Here is a 16561-nt window from a genome sequence, read left to right on the forward strand (position 1 = left end):
ATGGTACTATAATGCCATCAACTATTTTTTTAAATGATGGCTTCCTTTGTTTTAAACTTTACCTTTGAAGATTCTTATTAAAAACAGATTATAACTAGCCATCACCAAAGCTTGGGCTTAACTTAACGTTGGCTAAAAGTTAACGTTGGCTAGTGTATTAGGTAGCCTTCTAGAATGGAAACACATGACTATCATCTATTCAAACTAAACATACCAACACAATATTGTAAACAAATGAAAAAAATAATATTTTGCTATTTAAAATTAAATAACTGTTAATTTAGCAGTTGTCAAATCTGGCTGGCTCAGTCGGTAAAGCATACAACTCTTGATCTCAGGGTTATGAGTTCAAGCCCCATGTCAGATGCAGAGATTACTTAAAAAATAAAATCCTGGGGCGCCTGGGTGGCCCAGTCGGTTAAGCATCCGACTTCAGCTCAGGTCATGATCTCGCAGTCTGTGAGTTCGAGCCCCGCGTCAGGCTCTGGGCTGATGGCTCAGAGCCTGGAGCCTGCTTCCGAATCTGTATCTCCCCCTCTCTCTGTCCCTCCCCCGTTCATGCTCTGTCTCTCTCTGTCTCAAAAATAAATAAACGTTAAAAAAAATTTTTTTTTTAATAAAATCTTAACAAGAATTAAATTGGGGCACCTAGTGGCTCAGTCGGTTAAGCACCCAACTTCAGCTCAGGTCATGATTTCACCGTTCCTGAGTTCACACCCTTTATCAGGCTCTCTGCTGTCAGTGCAGAGACCGCTTCAGATCTTCTGTCCCCCTCTCTCTCTGCCCCTCCCCATTCCTGCTTTTTTTTCCCTCTCTCAAAAATAAATTTTAAAAACTTTTTAATTAAATTAACAATTGTTTACAGATTAGGAAATTATTTTAGTTCTTAAAAAAAAAAAAAAAACACACCGCTTCAGTATAAAAAGAAATAATGCAAACACATACACACCACATTTATTCTAAAGTCAAGCCTTTAGTACTTTAAAGTAAAATAAAACCTAAATCATTTTTGCAAATGGCTATGTTGATGCCACCATAACTTCTATGCAAGCCTTTCATGAGCTAACAGGCAGAAGTGTTAGAGATTCTCTGCAGTGGGACAGAGATTCTGGCAGCAAAGAAGGGGAGTGGATGAGAATGGCTGCTTGCGAGTCAGCATCTGCTCTAACTTCTAAGCCCAATTTTTTTTTAACTGCAGGACTTCCTTAGGTAAATAGATCTACCTACTGAGATTTCCAGCATAGAGTTTCCAAGAACAATACCACATGCCACAGGGACACAACTGTCAGAATCAAATGAGAAACTCCAAGTCCTACTGAGCGACCTGAGAAGACCAGGCAATGTCCATCTAACAATGCTATCCACACTTCACTGTCGAAATTATGAGATTCGTGGAATTTAAACCAGAAGCTGAAAGCATAGGGTTTGGAGACAGATAGCTCCAAATCTGAATCCCACTTTCAAATTCTAGTTTCACCACCCACGAGCTACAAGAGACTGTGGATAAATTACTTAATTTCTCAGTACCTTAATTTCTACATATATAAATGGAGATATATAGTACCTACCTCAAACACTGTTATGATAATTAAAATCAGATAATATATATAAAGTACCTTAAAACACTGCCTGGCATATTAAACATATTCAATAAATGTCAGCCATTATTATTATTATTATTATTATTACCAATAACGGTGGTTTCTTTATTTATCCTCTGATCCAGAAACTCTACTTCTGGAAATCCACCTACAGTAGATTTCTACAGTAGAAACACCTGCACAAACTACAGTAGAAGCACAAAATTATTATAATTATAAAAATATATAAAAATTATTATTATTATTATTACAATGTTATTTACAAAGGTGAAAAGTTAGAGGAACCTAAATGTATACCAGGAAGAAAGCTATTGAGTGATTTATCAAACAGCCAACCATTCAGTATAATATTAATCTATTGCTAAGAAACACATTAGGAATATAATAAAGAATTATGGAGGGGTGCCTGGGTGGCTCAGTTGGTTAAGCATCCGACTTCAGCTCAGGTCATGATCTCATGGGTCATGAGTCTGAGCCTGCATCAGGCTCTGTGCTGACAGCTCAGAGCCTGGAGCCTGCTTGGGATTTTGTATCTCCCTCTCTCTCTGTCCCTTTCCCACTCACACTCTGTCTCTGTCTCTCTCAAAAATAAATAAACATTTAAAAAATTAAAAAAAAAAAAAAGAAATATGGAGGAAAATGACTTTGTGTTTATAGGCTTATAAAAAGTGGGAAAAAAGCCAAGATTTAAAAACCAAACGTACAACACTATAACAATGTAAAATTATATTTAAAATGCATATAAAAAACAATAAGCAAGTAATACACCAAAATCCTAATAGTGGATGCGACAAGAGAATGGGGTTTTGAGTGACTTTTTCTTTTCCATACTATCTATCACGTAGTCACATTAATTTTATAATTTTAAAGTTAATTTACTTTTAAATATGTTTAACTTGCTAAGACATATCTACTAAATAGGATTATTCAAATGATAATAAAAGTTAAACCACAAAAATACATTACTGAAGTGGGTAAAGTTCAAAACAGAAATTATGAACAATCAAATACTAGGGGCACCTGGGTGGCTCAGTTGGTTGAGTGTCCAACCTTTAATTTCGGCTCAGGTCATGGTCCCAGGGTTGTGGGATGCATCCCTATGTCAGGCTCCATGCTGGGCACCGGGCATGGAAGCTACTTGAGATTCTCTTTCCCTCTCCCTCTACCCCTCCCCTGTGCACGCTCGCTCTCTCTATCTCTCTCTAAAATAAAAGTTTTAAAAAATGTTGTTTTAATTTCAAATATTAGCACTCAAAATAAAAATATTACTTTTTTTAGTTTTTGCAAGTATTTTTGTTACTGAGGTACAGTTGACATACAACATTATGTTAGTTTCAGGTATCCAACAAGGGCTCAAAATTTGTCTGTATTGAGATATGATCACCACAATAAGCCTAGTTAACATCCATTACCACACATGGTTAAAGAATTTTTTTTCTTGTGATGAAAAGGCTTACTCTCTTAGCAACTTTCAAATATGCAACACAATAGCAATAACTCTAGTCACCATGCTGTACATTACATCGCCATCACTTATTTTTATTTTACAACTAGAATTGTATACCTTTTGACTCTTTTCATCCATTTTGCCCGTGCCTCACTCCTGCCTCTGGCAATCACCAATCTGTTCTCTGTGCCTTTGAGCTTGCTTTTGTGACCAATAATGACTCAAGTATCAAAACTTGTGAATTATTTACTTTTTAAACTAAGCTAGAAAGGATTCAAATTTATTACTCTAATGTCTTCTCATTTACCTGCATCAGAAAGCGGGGTGGGATTTCTGCTACACCACTGGGAACTGACCATAAGTCTGGGTTCCCCATGAATGTATGTTACACATGAAATCTTATCTGTCACATAAGTCACAGTGGAAAGAGTTCCAAACCAGAATTCTTTGAGGAGTGGCATCACTAGAGATACCTTCCACCTGGGAAGGGAGTAAGCAGCCTGCCTTTCTTCTTACTATGGCCAAAAATTAAATTTTAAAAGCCACCTTTCTGCTTACAAAAAGCAAGGAGAGGGGGATAGAGGGACTCTAGAGGCAACCAGAGACTAGGAGAAGAACCATCTAAAAATCATTCCACTTCATCACAATGGAGACAGCTTCTTAGCAGACTGGAGGCTAAGAACTTCATTTAATGATTTTCTACTCAACAGTGCTAATAGGAAGTTTATTTTTTAAATAAATTTACTTGACTAAAAAAAATAGTCAATCTAAAAAATAATATTGACTATATCAAAACACAGAAGGTACTCAAAAATGAAAAAAATAATGAATAGGCTAATAGAATGATAGCAGTTGGGGAAATCCTGCTCTAAACACATGGGCTACCTGCCTTTTTTCCAACTGTGCCTGCTTTTTACTTCCTCTGTGTCATTTTATTTTTTCTTCAACCTGTAAAGTCATCTTCTCATCCTCCCTCCTAATCTCTGTCTAATGAAATGCTAGGACATAATCAAACGTCAACTTCTCTTCAAAATTACCCAAGACTCCTCACGCTCCCTTAGTCAGGCCATCACCTCTTATAGGTAGCCCAACTGTACCTTGTAGCTCTGCTATGAAGAAGCTCATCTCTCCAAGTTGATGGAATGTTCCCTGAGGGCAGAGAATGCACTGATTCATCTTTAGGCAACACAGAGAACATAACATTGTTTTCCACATATGTCAGACTATATAGAAAATGTCGGTTTAATTGAACTGAATTTCTAAACAATCTGTTCAGAAGATGCATCGAGGTCAGCAGTCATGATCTTGCATTCACCTACACGGAGGCCCCTTGGCACAAGAGAGAGGCTGACTAAGAAGGAAACTACCCCTCCTTTTTTGGCAGAAATGTCAATGTGTCATTTTAAACCAAAGTAATCTGAATTTTCTCTTAAATCATAAGGCATTTGTCCACACTGAATCCACAGGCCTCCTGTACCTCACTAATGTGGGAACTCAACATTTACTAAGAGCAGTTATAATGTCTGAAAAGCAGATCATTCATCGTGCCACTCCTAATTTAATAATTCAGAGCTATATCTTATTTCAGAAAGGATCCAATGAAACTTACATAAATATATATGCCACAACAAGATAAAATGACATATCTGAGAGGAGAAAGAAAAAAATAAAACAAAGGAAAACTGAATGTAGGAAAGATAAGCTGTCCTGGGAGTGAGGTTCATATGCCAGATTAATGTCTTCTATAAGATTCTGCATATTTGTTAGAGGCAGGTCAAAGGTTCATATCTAACATTTCTAGTAGCCAACAAACACAGGGAGAGCCAGTCACATGATTCAATACCCTTAAGATAAAAACAAAAAGCTGTCAGAGAACTGTCTTTCCCTTGGTCCTCATAATGCACAAAGTCCTCAAGGACATATTTGCAGTTGATTTGTTGGAGAACTTTGGACAACCATTCCTCAAAACAACCCTCACAGGCAAACGACAGCACACAAGTTAATAAATGCAAATAATGGAAAAAACAACAATCAGGCCAAGGAAGGGGTCCAGGTACACAGCTCCCTGCAGGTCTAGATTTATTAGAAACAGATTTTATTCTATCTAGACTAACCTAAAATCCAGAGGCTTCATGCATTCGCTTATCTTTAAAATTATAAACAAAACCTGATGCATGTGTCCATTCTTCTTGGGGATATGTCTGTAGTTTTACAACATCCACAAAGCATAACTCAAGAAAAGTTAAGAACCATTGGTCTAAAGAACTAGACTATATATATCCTACAGGCAACCTTCTATAAGCAGTTTCTCCTCTTCACTTCTGAGAAGTGAGGAGCCTGAAGACTACCCCCCCAGAAAAGCATCTCAAGTACAGCTTCTCTGATGTGAAGTGTGGTGCTCTAAGCTTAACCACTGGCCAAGCTGTGTGTCAACTGTATGATACAATGATATACGACCTTTAATACAGTAATGATGGAACACATAACAATCTGTTTTTCCAGAGAGGTTTCAGCCATGAACAGCTGCCTCAAAGGATTGGTGCTATTTCTTCTGCATAATGTAAAAAGTAAAACAAGTCAACAAAAAAAAAAAACAAAAACAAAAACACAAACAAAAACACCTTTTGCCTATAGATTAAAAAATGCAGATAAGCACACACATACACACACACACACACACACACACACACACAAAATTTTTTCTTGATAAACATTATTTTTTTAATTTTAAAAATAACCTTTCCATATCAGGGGCACCTGGGTGGTTCAGTCAGTTAAGTGTCCAACTCTTGGTTTTGGGTCAGGTCATGATCTCACGGTTCATGAGATCAAGTCCCGCATCTGGCTCTGAGCTGACAGCACAATGGAGCCTGCTTGGAATTCTCTCTCTCCTCTCTTTGCCCCTCCCCCCTTGTGCTCCCCCCAATCCTTAAAATAAACGAGCTTTAAAAAAAATCTATAAAAATAACCTTTCCACATCAGTTGGTATAAGTTGAGCTATTTTTTTACCTTTTCAATGTTTTAATCTTTGTAAATATTTTGTTATACAGAAAAACAATCACTGCCATAGCTTTAGACACACACACACACACACACACACACACACACACTCAGAACCAACCATCCACCCACAGTATCATGGTTAGAATGTTTCAAGGGCACAATGGCATCAAGTGAGGAAGCTGGCCTGTATGACCACTGAGACAGGCTCTCTAAGATGTCATCCATGTAGAAGTCATAGCTCTCCAGAGTCTGGTCCTCAGCATAAGTCCAGAGATATATCTTTGTCAAAAATACACAATTGAGTAGACTCCAGAGAACCAACGCATGCTAAGAGGCTGAAGTGTAAATCAGAATACCAACTTACTAATTAATCACAGAGAATATTCCTTTTCACTAATCAGAAAATTTGCCCTGGAAACCTGGATGCTGGTTTCCCAATGCTAATATACCTGAAATCCTGAATTAATAACCAGTTTACCACAAGTTAGAACAAAGAGAGAGTTTGGGGGATACCTAATAAATTATCCATATCTAACATATGCCTTTCTAGTGATCGAAATTGTGGCTTTCATATGAAGACTCTCTCTTCCTAAGATATTGTTGCCCTAACAATGCAGACTTCTTGGTCTCTAAGCTTTCTTTTTCCACATCATTTTCTCCATTCAGTATTTCTCTAGACAGGGTATAATACAACTGATGGAGTTCTACCTTACATGCATTATTATCCCTATTTTTCAGACTAAAAATTCCCAGATAAAGTTGACTAAGCAACTTGTCCATGATCACAGCCAGTATAAGGCAGAGCAGAGATTCAAAGCAAGATCTCAAACCAAAGCCTGTGCTTTTAACTTAAAGTAAATAATGCCTTCAAAGTGTCTTTCCCTGGGCCTCCCACCTCCCAGTCTGATTTAAATGCTTTTCCTCAGTGTTCCCATAATACCCTAAGCATGCTCCAACTGTAATTTTTGGTTACAGATCTATCTCTCTACACTGAAACTTTGTGAGGATAGGAATCATGTCTCATTCACCTTTGTATCCCTAGTGTGCTATCTATCTAGGCAAATATGCAAACTAATTTGTCCAGCAGTTTAATATAAAAATCACCAAAATGAAGGCCTTGAACTTGCCTTACAAAGGTCACATCTTAAGCCCATCAACAAACATCTCATCTAAAAAATGGGATGAAATGTACATATACAAGGTGACTTAGGTCTTTTCTATGAAATTTAAAAAGCAGTATCATCACAGATGGGCCCTCATTTTTTATAGCCCATCTTATTAGTTTGAATTATTAGAAATAAAATTAAAGTCCTCATTTATCTTCTCACACAACATATATAAATAATAGGGAGTTCAGAAAAATCTTCCTCTTTTCTGAAAGGAGACAACTATCATCTATACCAAAATCAAACAGTGGCACCCTCCTCTGGTGAATGTTAAAGGAGCTAAACAACACAAAAGATGACAATTAGATGGGGCTTTTCCTTGAATGAAAAAAAAAGCAAGAGAGAAATCACCTAATATTATTTGTTATTATCACATTCCAACAACTAAATAACTACCTTTTATATCACTTTTCTTATTTTGCCCTAAAACGAAGTCAAAATGAATGAACTGGCTACATACTATAAGAGGTTATAGATAGAATGATTACTCTATTTTTAAGGAGAGTACCTATACATGTAAAATGCTTCTATTTAAATAAAAACATTTATCATGTCCCTTTTCTGGATGATACGTTTACCAGAAGATAGTACTGGAAATTTTTCAACCTGAAATCTGTTTAGGTCTGCGATTTTCAGATTTTAGAATATCAACTTAACAGAAAATTTTAAATACTCATTCACTTGCACGTGCAGGATCAAAACATGCCAATACAGCACACCCAGGCAAGCACAACCCAAAGTTTCACAACACTAATATTACATCCAGAACTTTAAATTAAAAATAAAACTGTGCTTTCTAAGACCAGAAGCAGATTATCAGCTGCCAATTTTAATTTAAAAATATATAATAAATATAAGCTTTATTAAATGATTTACAATGGTCTAGGCACATACAATGAAAACATAGGCATTCTGATCAAACCAAGAAAACAATTCAGTCATTATATTGGCAACATTATCATTCAGGTATGTGTCTTCCCAGGCACACAGCACCTGTTCCCTCAATTAATTTCATATTTTTCACCTATTATGTGACCAAGGGAAATAGAACCCCACACTACACGAGAAGCTACAAAATTACAACCAGTAAGAATCCTTCATTTTGAAAGACAGAACATAGGGCTAGGGTGGATGGAAAATAGCAAAATCTGATCTCAGTTCTACCAAAGAAATTTTCCCACTAAGTTTGTCTTTCCTGGCAAAGTTGGTTTAAGGTAGATGGGTACACTATCTCGGAAAGATTAACAGAGTGTGGTGGGTGAAATGACTTTGTATCAAAGACAGAATGCAAATTAGATAACCAATTGAGCAAAACAAAGGCCAAAACACAAGCAATTCGTGAAACAGAATGACATCCAGACTTCCCCTACAGCTCACCAGAGACCAGAAGGACCAAGAAGAGAGTTGGAGGGAAAGTTGGATGCCAGCACAGAGCACGGGAGGTGGGGTGAGGTGTTAATGAAATAAGGGTGGCGATGGGGACTGGGGGAATATGAGTAAGAAAGTATGCTGCAAAAAAATAAAAAACTACAGCATTGAAACTCTTACAAACTGCCAATTGAGAGAGATGGTGTGGCTGGCCTGGTGCGCTTGAGAGAACGGCGCTGGAGCCACATTTGCCACTCACTTCCCCTGAGCAGATGCCGGAGGACCAGAGCCAACCCTCGCCCGCCCGACCTCCAGGAAATATGAGCTCCGGCGCGCAATCAAGGTGCCGCAGAAATGCGGCAGAGGGACCTGAACCGGCCTCCGACATCATCTCTTGCTCCCAGATGAACACCAAATAAAGGAGTTTAGAAGGAAGGAGACGTCTGCGCGCCCACGCTGACCAGGACTCAGGGGCGAGATCTGGGCAGCCGCCGCCTCTGCAGGCATTGCCACCTCTGCAAAGGCCAGAGGCTTCTCGGTCCCGCGCCACGATCCAGCTAAAAGCAGACGACCAGCGAGGCGCTGCTGTCAACTGGCCCGATTGCACTTGCAAAGTTAATGGGAGTTGGGAAGAAGCGCAGAGGTGCCCCTCGGGTTCCTCCTCTAGGAGAATGCAATAGGAAGGAGTCACAGCTTCCTTCATCTTCACTGAGCCCTCACTGACTCGGCTCTGCAGATTTGGTCTCTTTTCCCTAAGAGAATCAAAGATATTTTCTTCCTTCTTTATGCCTAAGCTTGGCCTCAAACCCTAGAACAGGGGCGCTGAGGCCCTGGGCCAAAGTTCCCTGTAGAAACCATAAACTCTCCCCCCCAAAACTAGCACAGTCATTTGCTGGGTTCTGATCCTGGGAAACCTCATAAATTATGAGGCACAAAATAGGTTATGGGTGACCCTCCGTCCCCCAAATTGGCCACCGAATCCCAAGAGGTCTGGAGCCAGCACTATTTTTTAGCAACTTGAGCCACATTTGGATCTAATGTCTTTGTCCAGCCCCGCACCAGGTCATCACCACGCCCCTCGCACCCAGTTCTTACCCTACTACGCACACATCCTGTTTACACACACTCACTCAAACAAAACCCCAGAGAACTCCTACCTCGCCCCCATGTCCGTCAAAGATCCCGAAGATGGACGGGTGCGTCTTGTTGGCTAGGTCCGTAAGAACTTCGAATCGGTCCTCCATGTGGTCTCTCCGGCCCTGGATGGAATACACGGCCACGTTGTGGCTCTTAAACTCCCAGGTCTTGGAAAACTCGGCCTCCAGCACGTCGAGCCCCCCGAGCCGATCATTCTGCATGATCTCCGCCACCTTGCCCTTCACCATCTTCACCGCGTCCCGGCTGGACTTGACGATGGTCTTCACCTCGTCCGTGTGGAAGAAGTAACTCCACAGTGCCAAGCTGATGCACAGCAGGAAGAGCGTCTCGGGTCTCAGCAAGAAGTAGCGCATGATGCGACCCAGCAGAGACAGCAAAGTCATTGTATCCTCTATCATTTATTATCGCTACAGCCCCAACCACCAGCAGCGACGCGCGCCCCGAAGGCTCGCCGGGTCCCGGAGCACTGCGGGGACAGCCCGCGGGGAGGGAGGCGGAGCAGCAGCCGGGGGTGGGGGGAGGAGGCTCGCGGAGCCGGGCAGGAGGCGGACGAGCTGGCTGCTCCCAGCCCGCACGGCGAACAGAGGCAGTTTCCCTTTTGTCTCCCGGCCTCGGCGGCACGGAGGCCCGCGCCTTGCGCACCGGCGCCTGTGCCCGCGGACCGCGCCGCCTCCCTTCCCGCGCCCCTTTGTGAGGCGGCGGCCGAGACGGCAGCGGTGGGAGCAAAGCAGCAGCAGCTGGTGCCCGGGCTGGGCTAGAGGAATCAAGTTAAAGTTGCGCCGGGCGAGTCCACCGCGGTGGGCGGGAGAATTCGGGGGCGCTGGCGCCCGCGCGGCCTCTCCGCGGGTGCCCCCTCGCCGCTCTGAGGAGCGGATCAGCAGCAGGTGAGGCGCGGGGCACGAGAGCCCAGCGGGCAAGGGATGCACGTCCCCTCAGTCGCCGCGACAGGGGAGCGTAGAGCCGGCCGAGCGCTCCGATTCCTTCAGACACCCCGGGGAGCCCCAGAGAATAAAAGTTTTGCGGAAGCCTGGGCAGAGGCGGGGGTACGCTGAGCCGGGCGACGCAGCACAATCCGCGCTGAGCCGCAGGCGGCCGGCGGGCTCTGCCTGCCTCTCCCCAGAACCTCCCTTCTCCGCTCGGCACCACTCGGCTCCGCTCGCGCGCTCCCTCCTCTGGCCCCGACTCGCGCTCGCCCCGCCCCTCGCGCTCTCGCCCCGCCCCGTCCCGCCCCTGGAGCTGGGACTCCAGGCCCGTGGTGCTCGCGCGGAGCTGTCAAAGGCTGAGGAAGCTCCGCCGCGACTGGCGCGCTTGCAGCTCCGGGCGGTTCAGGCGAACCGAGGGGGAGAAGAGGGGCGCGTCCACTGCCCAACTCGAGTAGCTGTTCTTTCCGCCCTCCTGTGCGGGCTCCCAGGACAAAATAATACTGATTCGGGTAGTCTGAACGTTGGTTTTCTCGGGAGCTACTGTCACCGGCTGGAAAGCAGAGTGCCGCACGTGAGCGTTCCCCCCTCCGGCAGGCAGCACGGTAGTGTGGTCCCCGCCTCGCCAGGCATAAGGCAAGCGAGAAGGGACGCACTTCTCCAGGCTCGCAAAGCGGGGCGGAGAGGATCCGACCATTGGGTTCTGTGACAGAGGCCTGCCCGGATCTCACGAGAGGCAGAGAGCGAGCCTGAGGCCTACAAGCCTCCTCAAGATGGGAAAAGACCCTCCCGAGAACAGCGGGATGTGAGGACTCGGAGACACATGGAAGTGCGCTCTGAGGGTAACCTCGGGAGGGGCGAGGATGGGCTGGCGTCCCTGAGGACTGCGGCCGCCCCTGAAGCAGAGCACGTAACCGCGAAGGCCTTCCGTGGTCGCAACCCTTCCGCTGAGAGACACGAAGCCTACTAGTGGAGCCCCGGGGCGCTCCTGACCCCGCCGCGGGGCGAGGGCTGTGACTCGGCTGTTGGGAGTTTCAGGATCCCTTTGAAGCTCCAAACTTGAGACTTCCTACCACCTCCTCAACTATCGCGGGAGAAAGTGAAGTTAGGGCGGGAGTCTTTCGATGAGCAGAAGTGAAGGGTCGCACGGGCTTCCAGAAGCCGTCAAGGATAACTTTTTGAAATATGGGCAAGTGTCGATAGCTTTGAAGATTTGGGGGGGGAGGAATCTATGTACAAATACAGCTTAAAACACAGAAAGAAGTGAGCTTTAAAGGAAAATATTCACTCTCACTACCCCTGTCCAGGAAGAAAAGTGCTGATCTGCAGCTTCCAGTCCGCTAAACCGGAGAGTAGAGGCTGCCTGATCCAAGCCCAGCCAGTGTTGGTCTCCCCAAGCATTCCTACCTTGGTACGATCTCAACTACGGTTTTGAAAAAACAAAAAATAAAAAGGAAAAAAATACTGAGAGGAAATACACCAAATTTTTCATTGTGGTTAACTACAGTAGTAGGTTATATGTGATTTTCATGTTCTGCTTTGGACTTTTGTCTGCTTTCTACAACTTTTCCAAAATATTTACAAAAGTATAGATTGCCATCATAACCAGAAAAAAAAAAACTTTGACATTTAAATGGCATATACAATATATTGTCAATTATATAAACATGCATAGAAAAGGAAGGAAATATGAAGAACTGTTAACTATGTTATTCTTGACAACTAAGATATGGTCCCCTGTTCTGCTTTGAGCTTTTTTGATATATTCCACCTGATAAACAATTTTGAAATAAATTAAGTCACTGTGTTCAAAAGTCATAAGTCATGAGGTTCCAAAATGAGATCATGAATTCAAAAGTCTTTAGGAACTATAAAGCAAAAGTAATACATTAGTGTTGTCATGAAGACATGAGTTTACAATATTTCTTACTGTAAATTAGCAAATGAGTTTTGGGTGCATTATCAGTTTCTCAGTACATGAATCTTTCTCTAATAGCAAAGGCAACTTCCAGATAAACTGATCAAGATTCTGGAACTACAAGTCGAACTAGTCCCTGGAGCAGAAGTAAAATTCCAAACCTACGGTCCCATCCAGCCTGTCCACAAAATTACTATATTGATGATAGCAGCAGATACTCATGAGAGGTATGACTTGTGTTTCCTCCATACCTAAATAAAGAGAAAGGACCATTCTGGTTTCTCTGGAGATTAAATAGCAAAAGGAGGGCTTGATTTGATTAATAAATCTAGATATCCTATGGATTTTGTAGTGATATGCTTTGACATTTATATCTAAGTAGTTCATTTTTGCGAAAAATCAATAAAATGGTTTTTCAAGCAGACCCTATAGGCATTTTCTTTTTTCTATTAAGCAATTCATATTGTTTACATAATAACTTTTAAAGGCCTAAAAAGGCATTTTGTTATAGTTGACTATGAATTTTAATATATTTGAGAAAAAGGCTTTCCTCTAGTGACTAACTTTTACATATTCTTTGAAACTATAAAAATTTTTCACATATACCAATTTATTCCATTCTCATAATAATCCTATGAGGCAGATAAAGGAGCTATTATATGTTTATAAATAGAAGGCAAATGAGGTACAAAGATGTTAAGGAATACCACAATTCATTGTAGGAAGTTGGAAAATCAAACTCAGTTCTTCTGACCACCAATTCAATACTCTAACATCCATTGATTGTCCAGTGATACTGCAATGATTAGTCTAATTTTTATGCTTCTCTAGTAACATTTCAGTGGTTCTTTGTTAGAGAGATCTCAAAAAGAATACACAGGTTCTTATTCCACGATTCTGACTTTAGCCTTTGATTTCAGCCTTGTCAGCACTGCACTGTAAGTATTCACCTCATTCACTAAGAATATGTGCTGGGCAGAGTACAAGTACAAGTAAACTGTCCTTCATCTCTATGTAAAAGTCTGAAAGATTTATTGCTAAGGTAAAATATCTGAAGAAAAGAGTACCATAGAATATGCCTTATGAAAATAATTTGCCATTACGCTCCCTATATGCTTTTTTTTAGTTTTGCTTGGTTTTAAGCCTTTTATAAAAAGAGTTATCTTACTGTGTGTTGTCCTCTGGTCATTTAATCTCTAAATGATTAACCATGATCATGAACTATTAACCCATATTTAATGTTCAGTGCTTCTTATAAAACTTTCTTAGATGCAAAATTTAATCTTCAGTTTTAAATGCACTTTAAGAAGAAATAAATCTGTTTTAGTAGTATAACTAAGAAAAAAAATTCATCCTTTTAAGTAAGCACAATATATCAATCTGGACTTGTAATTTTAATATCTCAATTGTTATGTCTTTTTTTTTTTAATTTTTTTTTTTAACGTTTATTTATTTTTGAGACAGAGAGAGATAGAGCATGAACGGGGGAGGGTCAGAAAGAGAGGGAGACACAGAATCTGAAACAGGCTCCAGGCTCTGAGCTGTCAGCACAGAGCCCGACGCGGGGCTCGAACCCACGAACTGTGAGATCGTGACCTGAGCTGAAGTCGGAGGCTTAGCCGACTGAGCCACCCAGGCGCCCCTCAATTGTTATGTCAAATGGAGAACTAATCTGACAGACACCAATCATGTTAGGGTGTAATACGATTTTATTTCACTGGACTCCAAAAACACAAGGTCCTTTTCTATAACCCAAGTTTTTATATTCATTACAGGGATATATGAAGGATACTTATTTTCTGGGGCACCTGAGTAGCTCAGTTGTTGAGTGTCTGACTTCAGTTCAGGTCATAATCTCACAGTTCATGTGTTCAAGCCCCACATGGGCTCTGTGCTAATAGCTCAGAGCCTGGAGCCGGCTTTGGATTCTGTGTTTCCCTCTCTCTCTCTCTGCCCCTCCCCTACTCATGCTTTGTGTCTCTCTCTCAAAAATAAACACTGAAAAATTTTTTTAAAAAGATACCAGTTTTCTGAATAAGATGTTTCTATCATTACATCAAGTCTGTGCACATAAACCATACTACTCCTAAGAATCCTTCATCTGATTGTCCTAGGCTTCTCTACAATAATCTTCAAACAAGCTTCCTAAATTATAAAGTTAATCTGAAGCATTACCTAAAATTGTTATCCTAATTAACCCACATCAACATTCTAGCTAGTTTATAATATGAAACATTATGAATAGTTGGATAATCTTGCCTAAAACCCCTAAATAACTTCTCAGCACTCTTAGAATAAAGGCACAAGTCAGGGTGCCTGGGTGGCTAAATCAGTTTGGCATCCAACTCTTAGTTTTGGCTTGAGTCATGATCTCCTATTTCATGAAATGGAGCCACACACCAGGCTCTGTGTTGACAGCTCAGAATCTGCTTGGGATTCCCTCTCGTTCCAACCCTCCCCTGCTTGCTTTCTCTGTCTATCTCTCTAAAAGAAGGAAAGAAAAGAAAGAAGAGAGAGAGAGAGAGAGAGAGAGAGAGAGAGAAAGAAAAGAAAGAAAGAAAGAAAGAAAGAGAAAGAAAGAAAGAAAGAAAGAAAAAGAAAAAAACAACCCACAAATCTTAGCTATGGCCTTCCTGTCCTTCTCGGTCTATGCCATGGCACCTACTCCCTCAGCCCATCCACTTTAGCCCCATTTGACTTCTTTCAGTTCCTGTAAAGTGTCAAGCTCCCTTTTGACTCAGGACCTTTGTTCAAGCAGTTCCATTTAGCTGGAATGCTCACCTTTCCCAAACCTGTTCTTCCATCCACACTTCCTGGTTAACTACAATCCCTCGAATCTCAGTTCATGTATCATTCTCTCAAGAGCCCTTTCTGACTCAACAGTCCAAGTGTGGTCCCTCTTGCTCTCTCTCATGGCAACCTGTACTTTTACTTCAGAGTGCTCATCAAAGTTGTACATATATATTTTGTGGGGTTTTTTTTAAGTTCATGTCTGCTCCCCACCCCCAGCCCCCACTCTCACTATAGTTTATATGTTCCTTTTTATTTTACTCTCCAGTATAACCCCAACACCTAACATAATGCCTGGCACATAGTTAGCATACTATAAATATTTGTTCATGAATGAATGAAGGTAATTACTCTAAAATAATTATTTCAGCCCCACTCAAATTCTCTCTACTATTGCTGGTAATAAGTGAAACTAATCAATGTGCCTCTGAATCCTGGGTAGCAATAGAAAAGTCAAAGAATAACTCACCCATGGATAGTTGAAAATTGATTTTACTAACAGACAAAACGTTAAAGGCCATTCAGTTTTTTTACTTTTTTTTTTTTTACATTGTTGCTCATCTTAAGATCATATTTTCATTTATAGACACAGGGAAATTCTTTGCGAGAACAAACATTTTTACAAAATGAGTGTCCTTTGTCCATTTTTCTACTAGGGTATTTATCTTTTTTCTTTTGAAGTGTCAAAAATTTTCATATTTTAAGACTGTTATCCAAGCTGTAAATATTTTTCCCGTCTTACCTTTTACTTTTCCATTGTTTATGATGCTTTGAAATATAAGGATGTTTTTTGGGGGGGCGCCTGGGTGGCTCGGTTGGTTGAGCGTCTGACTTTGGCTCAGGTCACCATCTCACTGCTTGTGAGTTCAAGCCCCACGTGGAGCTCTGATGCTGACAGCTCAGAGCCTGAAGACTGCTTTGGATTCTGTGTCTCCCTCTATCTCTGCCCCTAACCCACTTGCATTCTGTCTCTGCCTCTCTCAAAAATAAATAAGCATTAAAAATTAAAAAAAAAAAAAAGAAAAGAAATATAAGGATTTTTTTAAGGTGATTTATCTATTTTGAGAGAGAAAGAGCACAAGTGAGGAGGAACAGAGAGAAGGAGAGAGAGAGAATCCCAAGTAGGCTCTGCACTGTCAGCACAGAGCCCAATTCAGGGCTCTAACAAGAACAGTGAGATCATGACCTGA

The 16561-nt window shown here is 41.5% G+C and overlaps 1 protein-coding gene across 6 annotated transcripts in view; it reads right to left on the reverse strand.

Annotated features, from left to right (window-relative positions):
• Positions 1-10692, reverse strand: part of PPM1L (protein phosphatase, Mg2+/Mn2+ dependent 1L) — a 288540-nt gene extending 277848 nt beyond the window's left edge. The window contains exons 1-2 of one of the 6 annotated variants that reach the window (XM_042903669.1): positions 3356-3413; positions 1690-1786 (exon numbers count right to left, since the gene is read on the reverse strand). Coding sequence is in view for 2 of the 6 variants with exons in the window: in XM_042903665.1 (XP_042759599.1) it covers positions 9743-10141 (399 nt within the window). In the remaining 4 variants the exon portion in view is untranslated. Of the gene's footprint in view, positions 1-1689; positions 1787-3165; positions 3325-3355; positions 3727-9742 lie in introns of those variants that run through there. The other 5 variants (XM_042903671.1, XM_042903665.1, XM_042903666.1 and 2 more) reach the window with 5 other exon arrangements.
• Positions 10693-16561: the final 5869 nt, after the last annotated feature.

The sequence above is a fragment of the Panthera leo genome, chromosome C2, assembly GCF_018350215.1.
Source record: "Panthera leo isolate Ple1 chromosome C2, P.leo_Ple1_pat1.1, whole genome shotgun sequence".
Lineage (NCBI taxonomy): Eukaryota > Metazoa > Chordata > Mammalia > Carnivora > Felidae > Panthera > Panthera leo.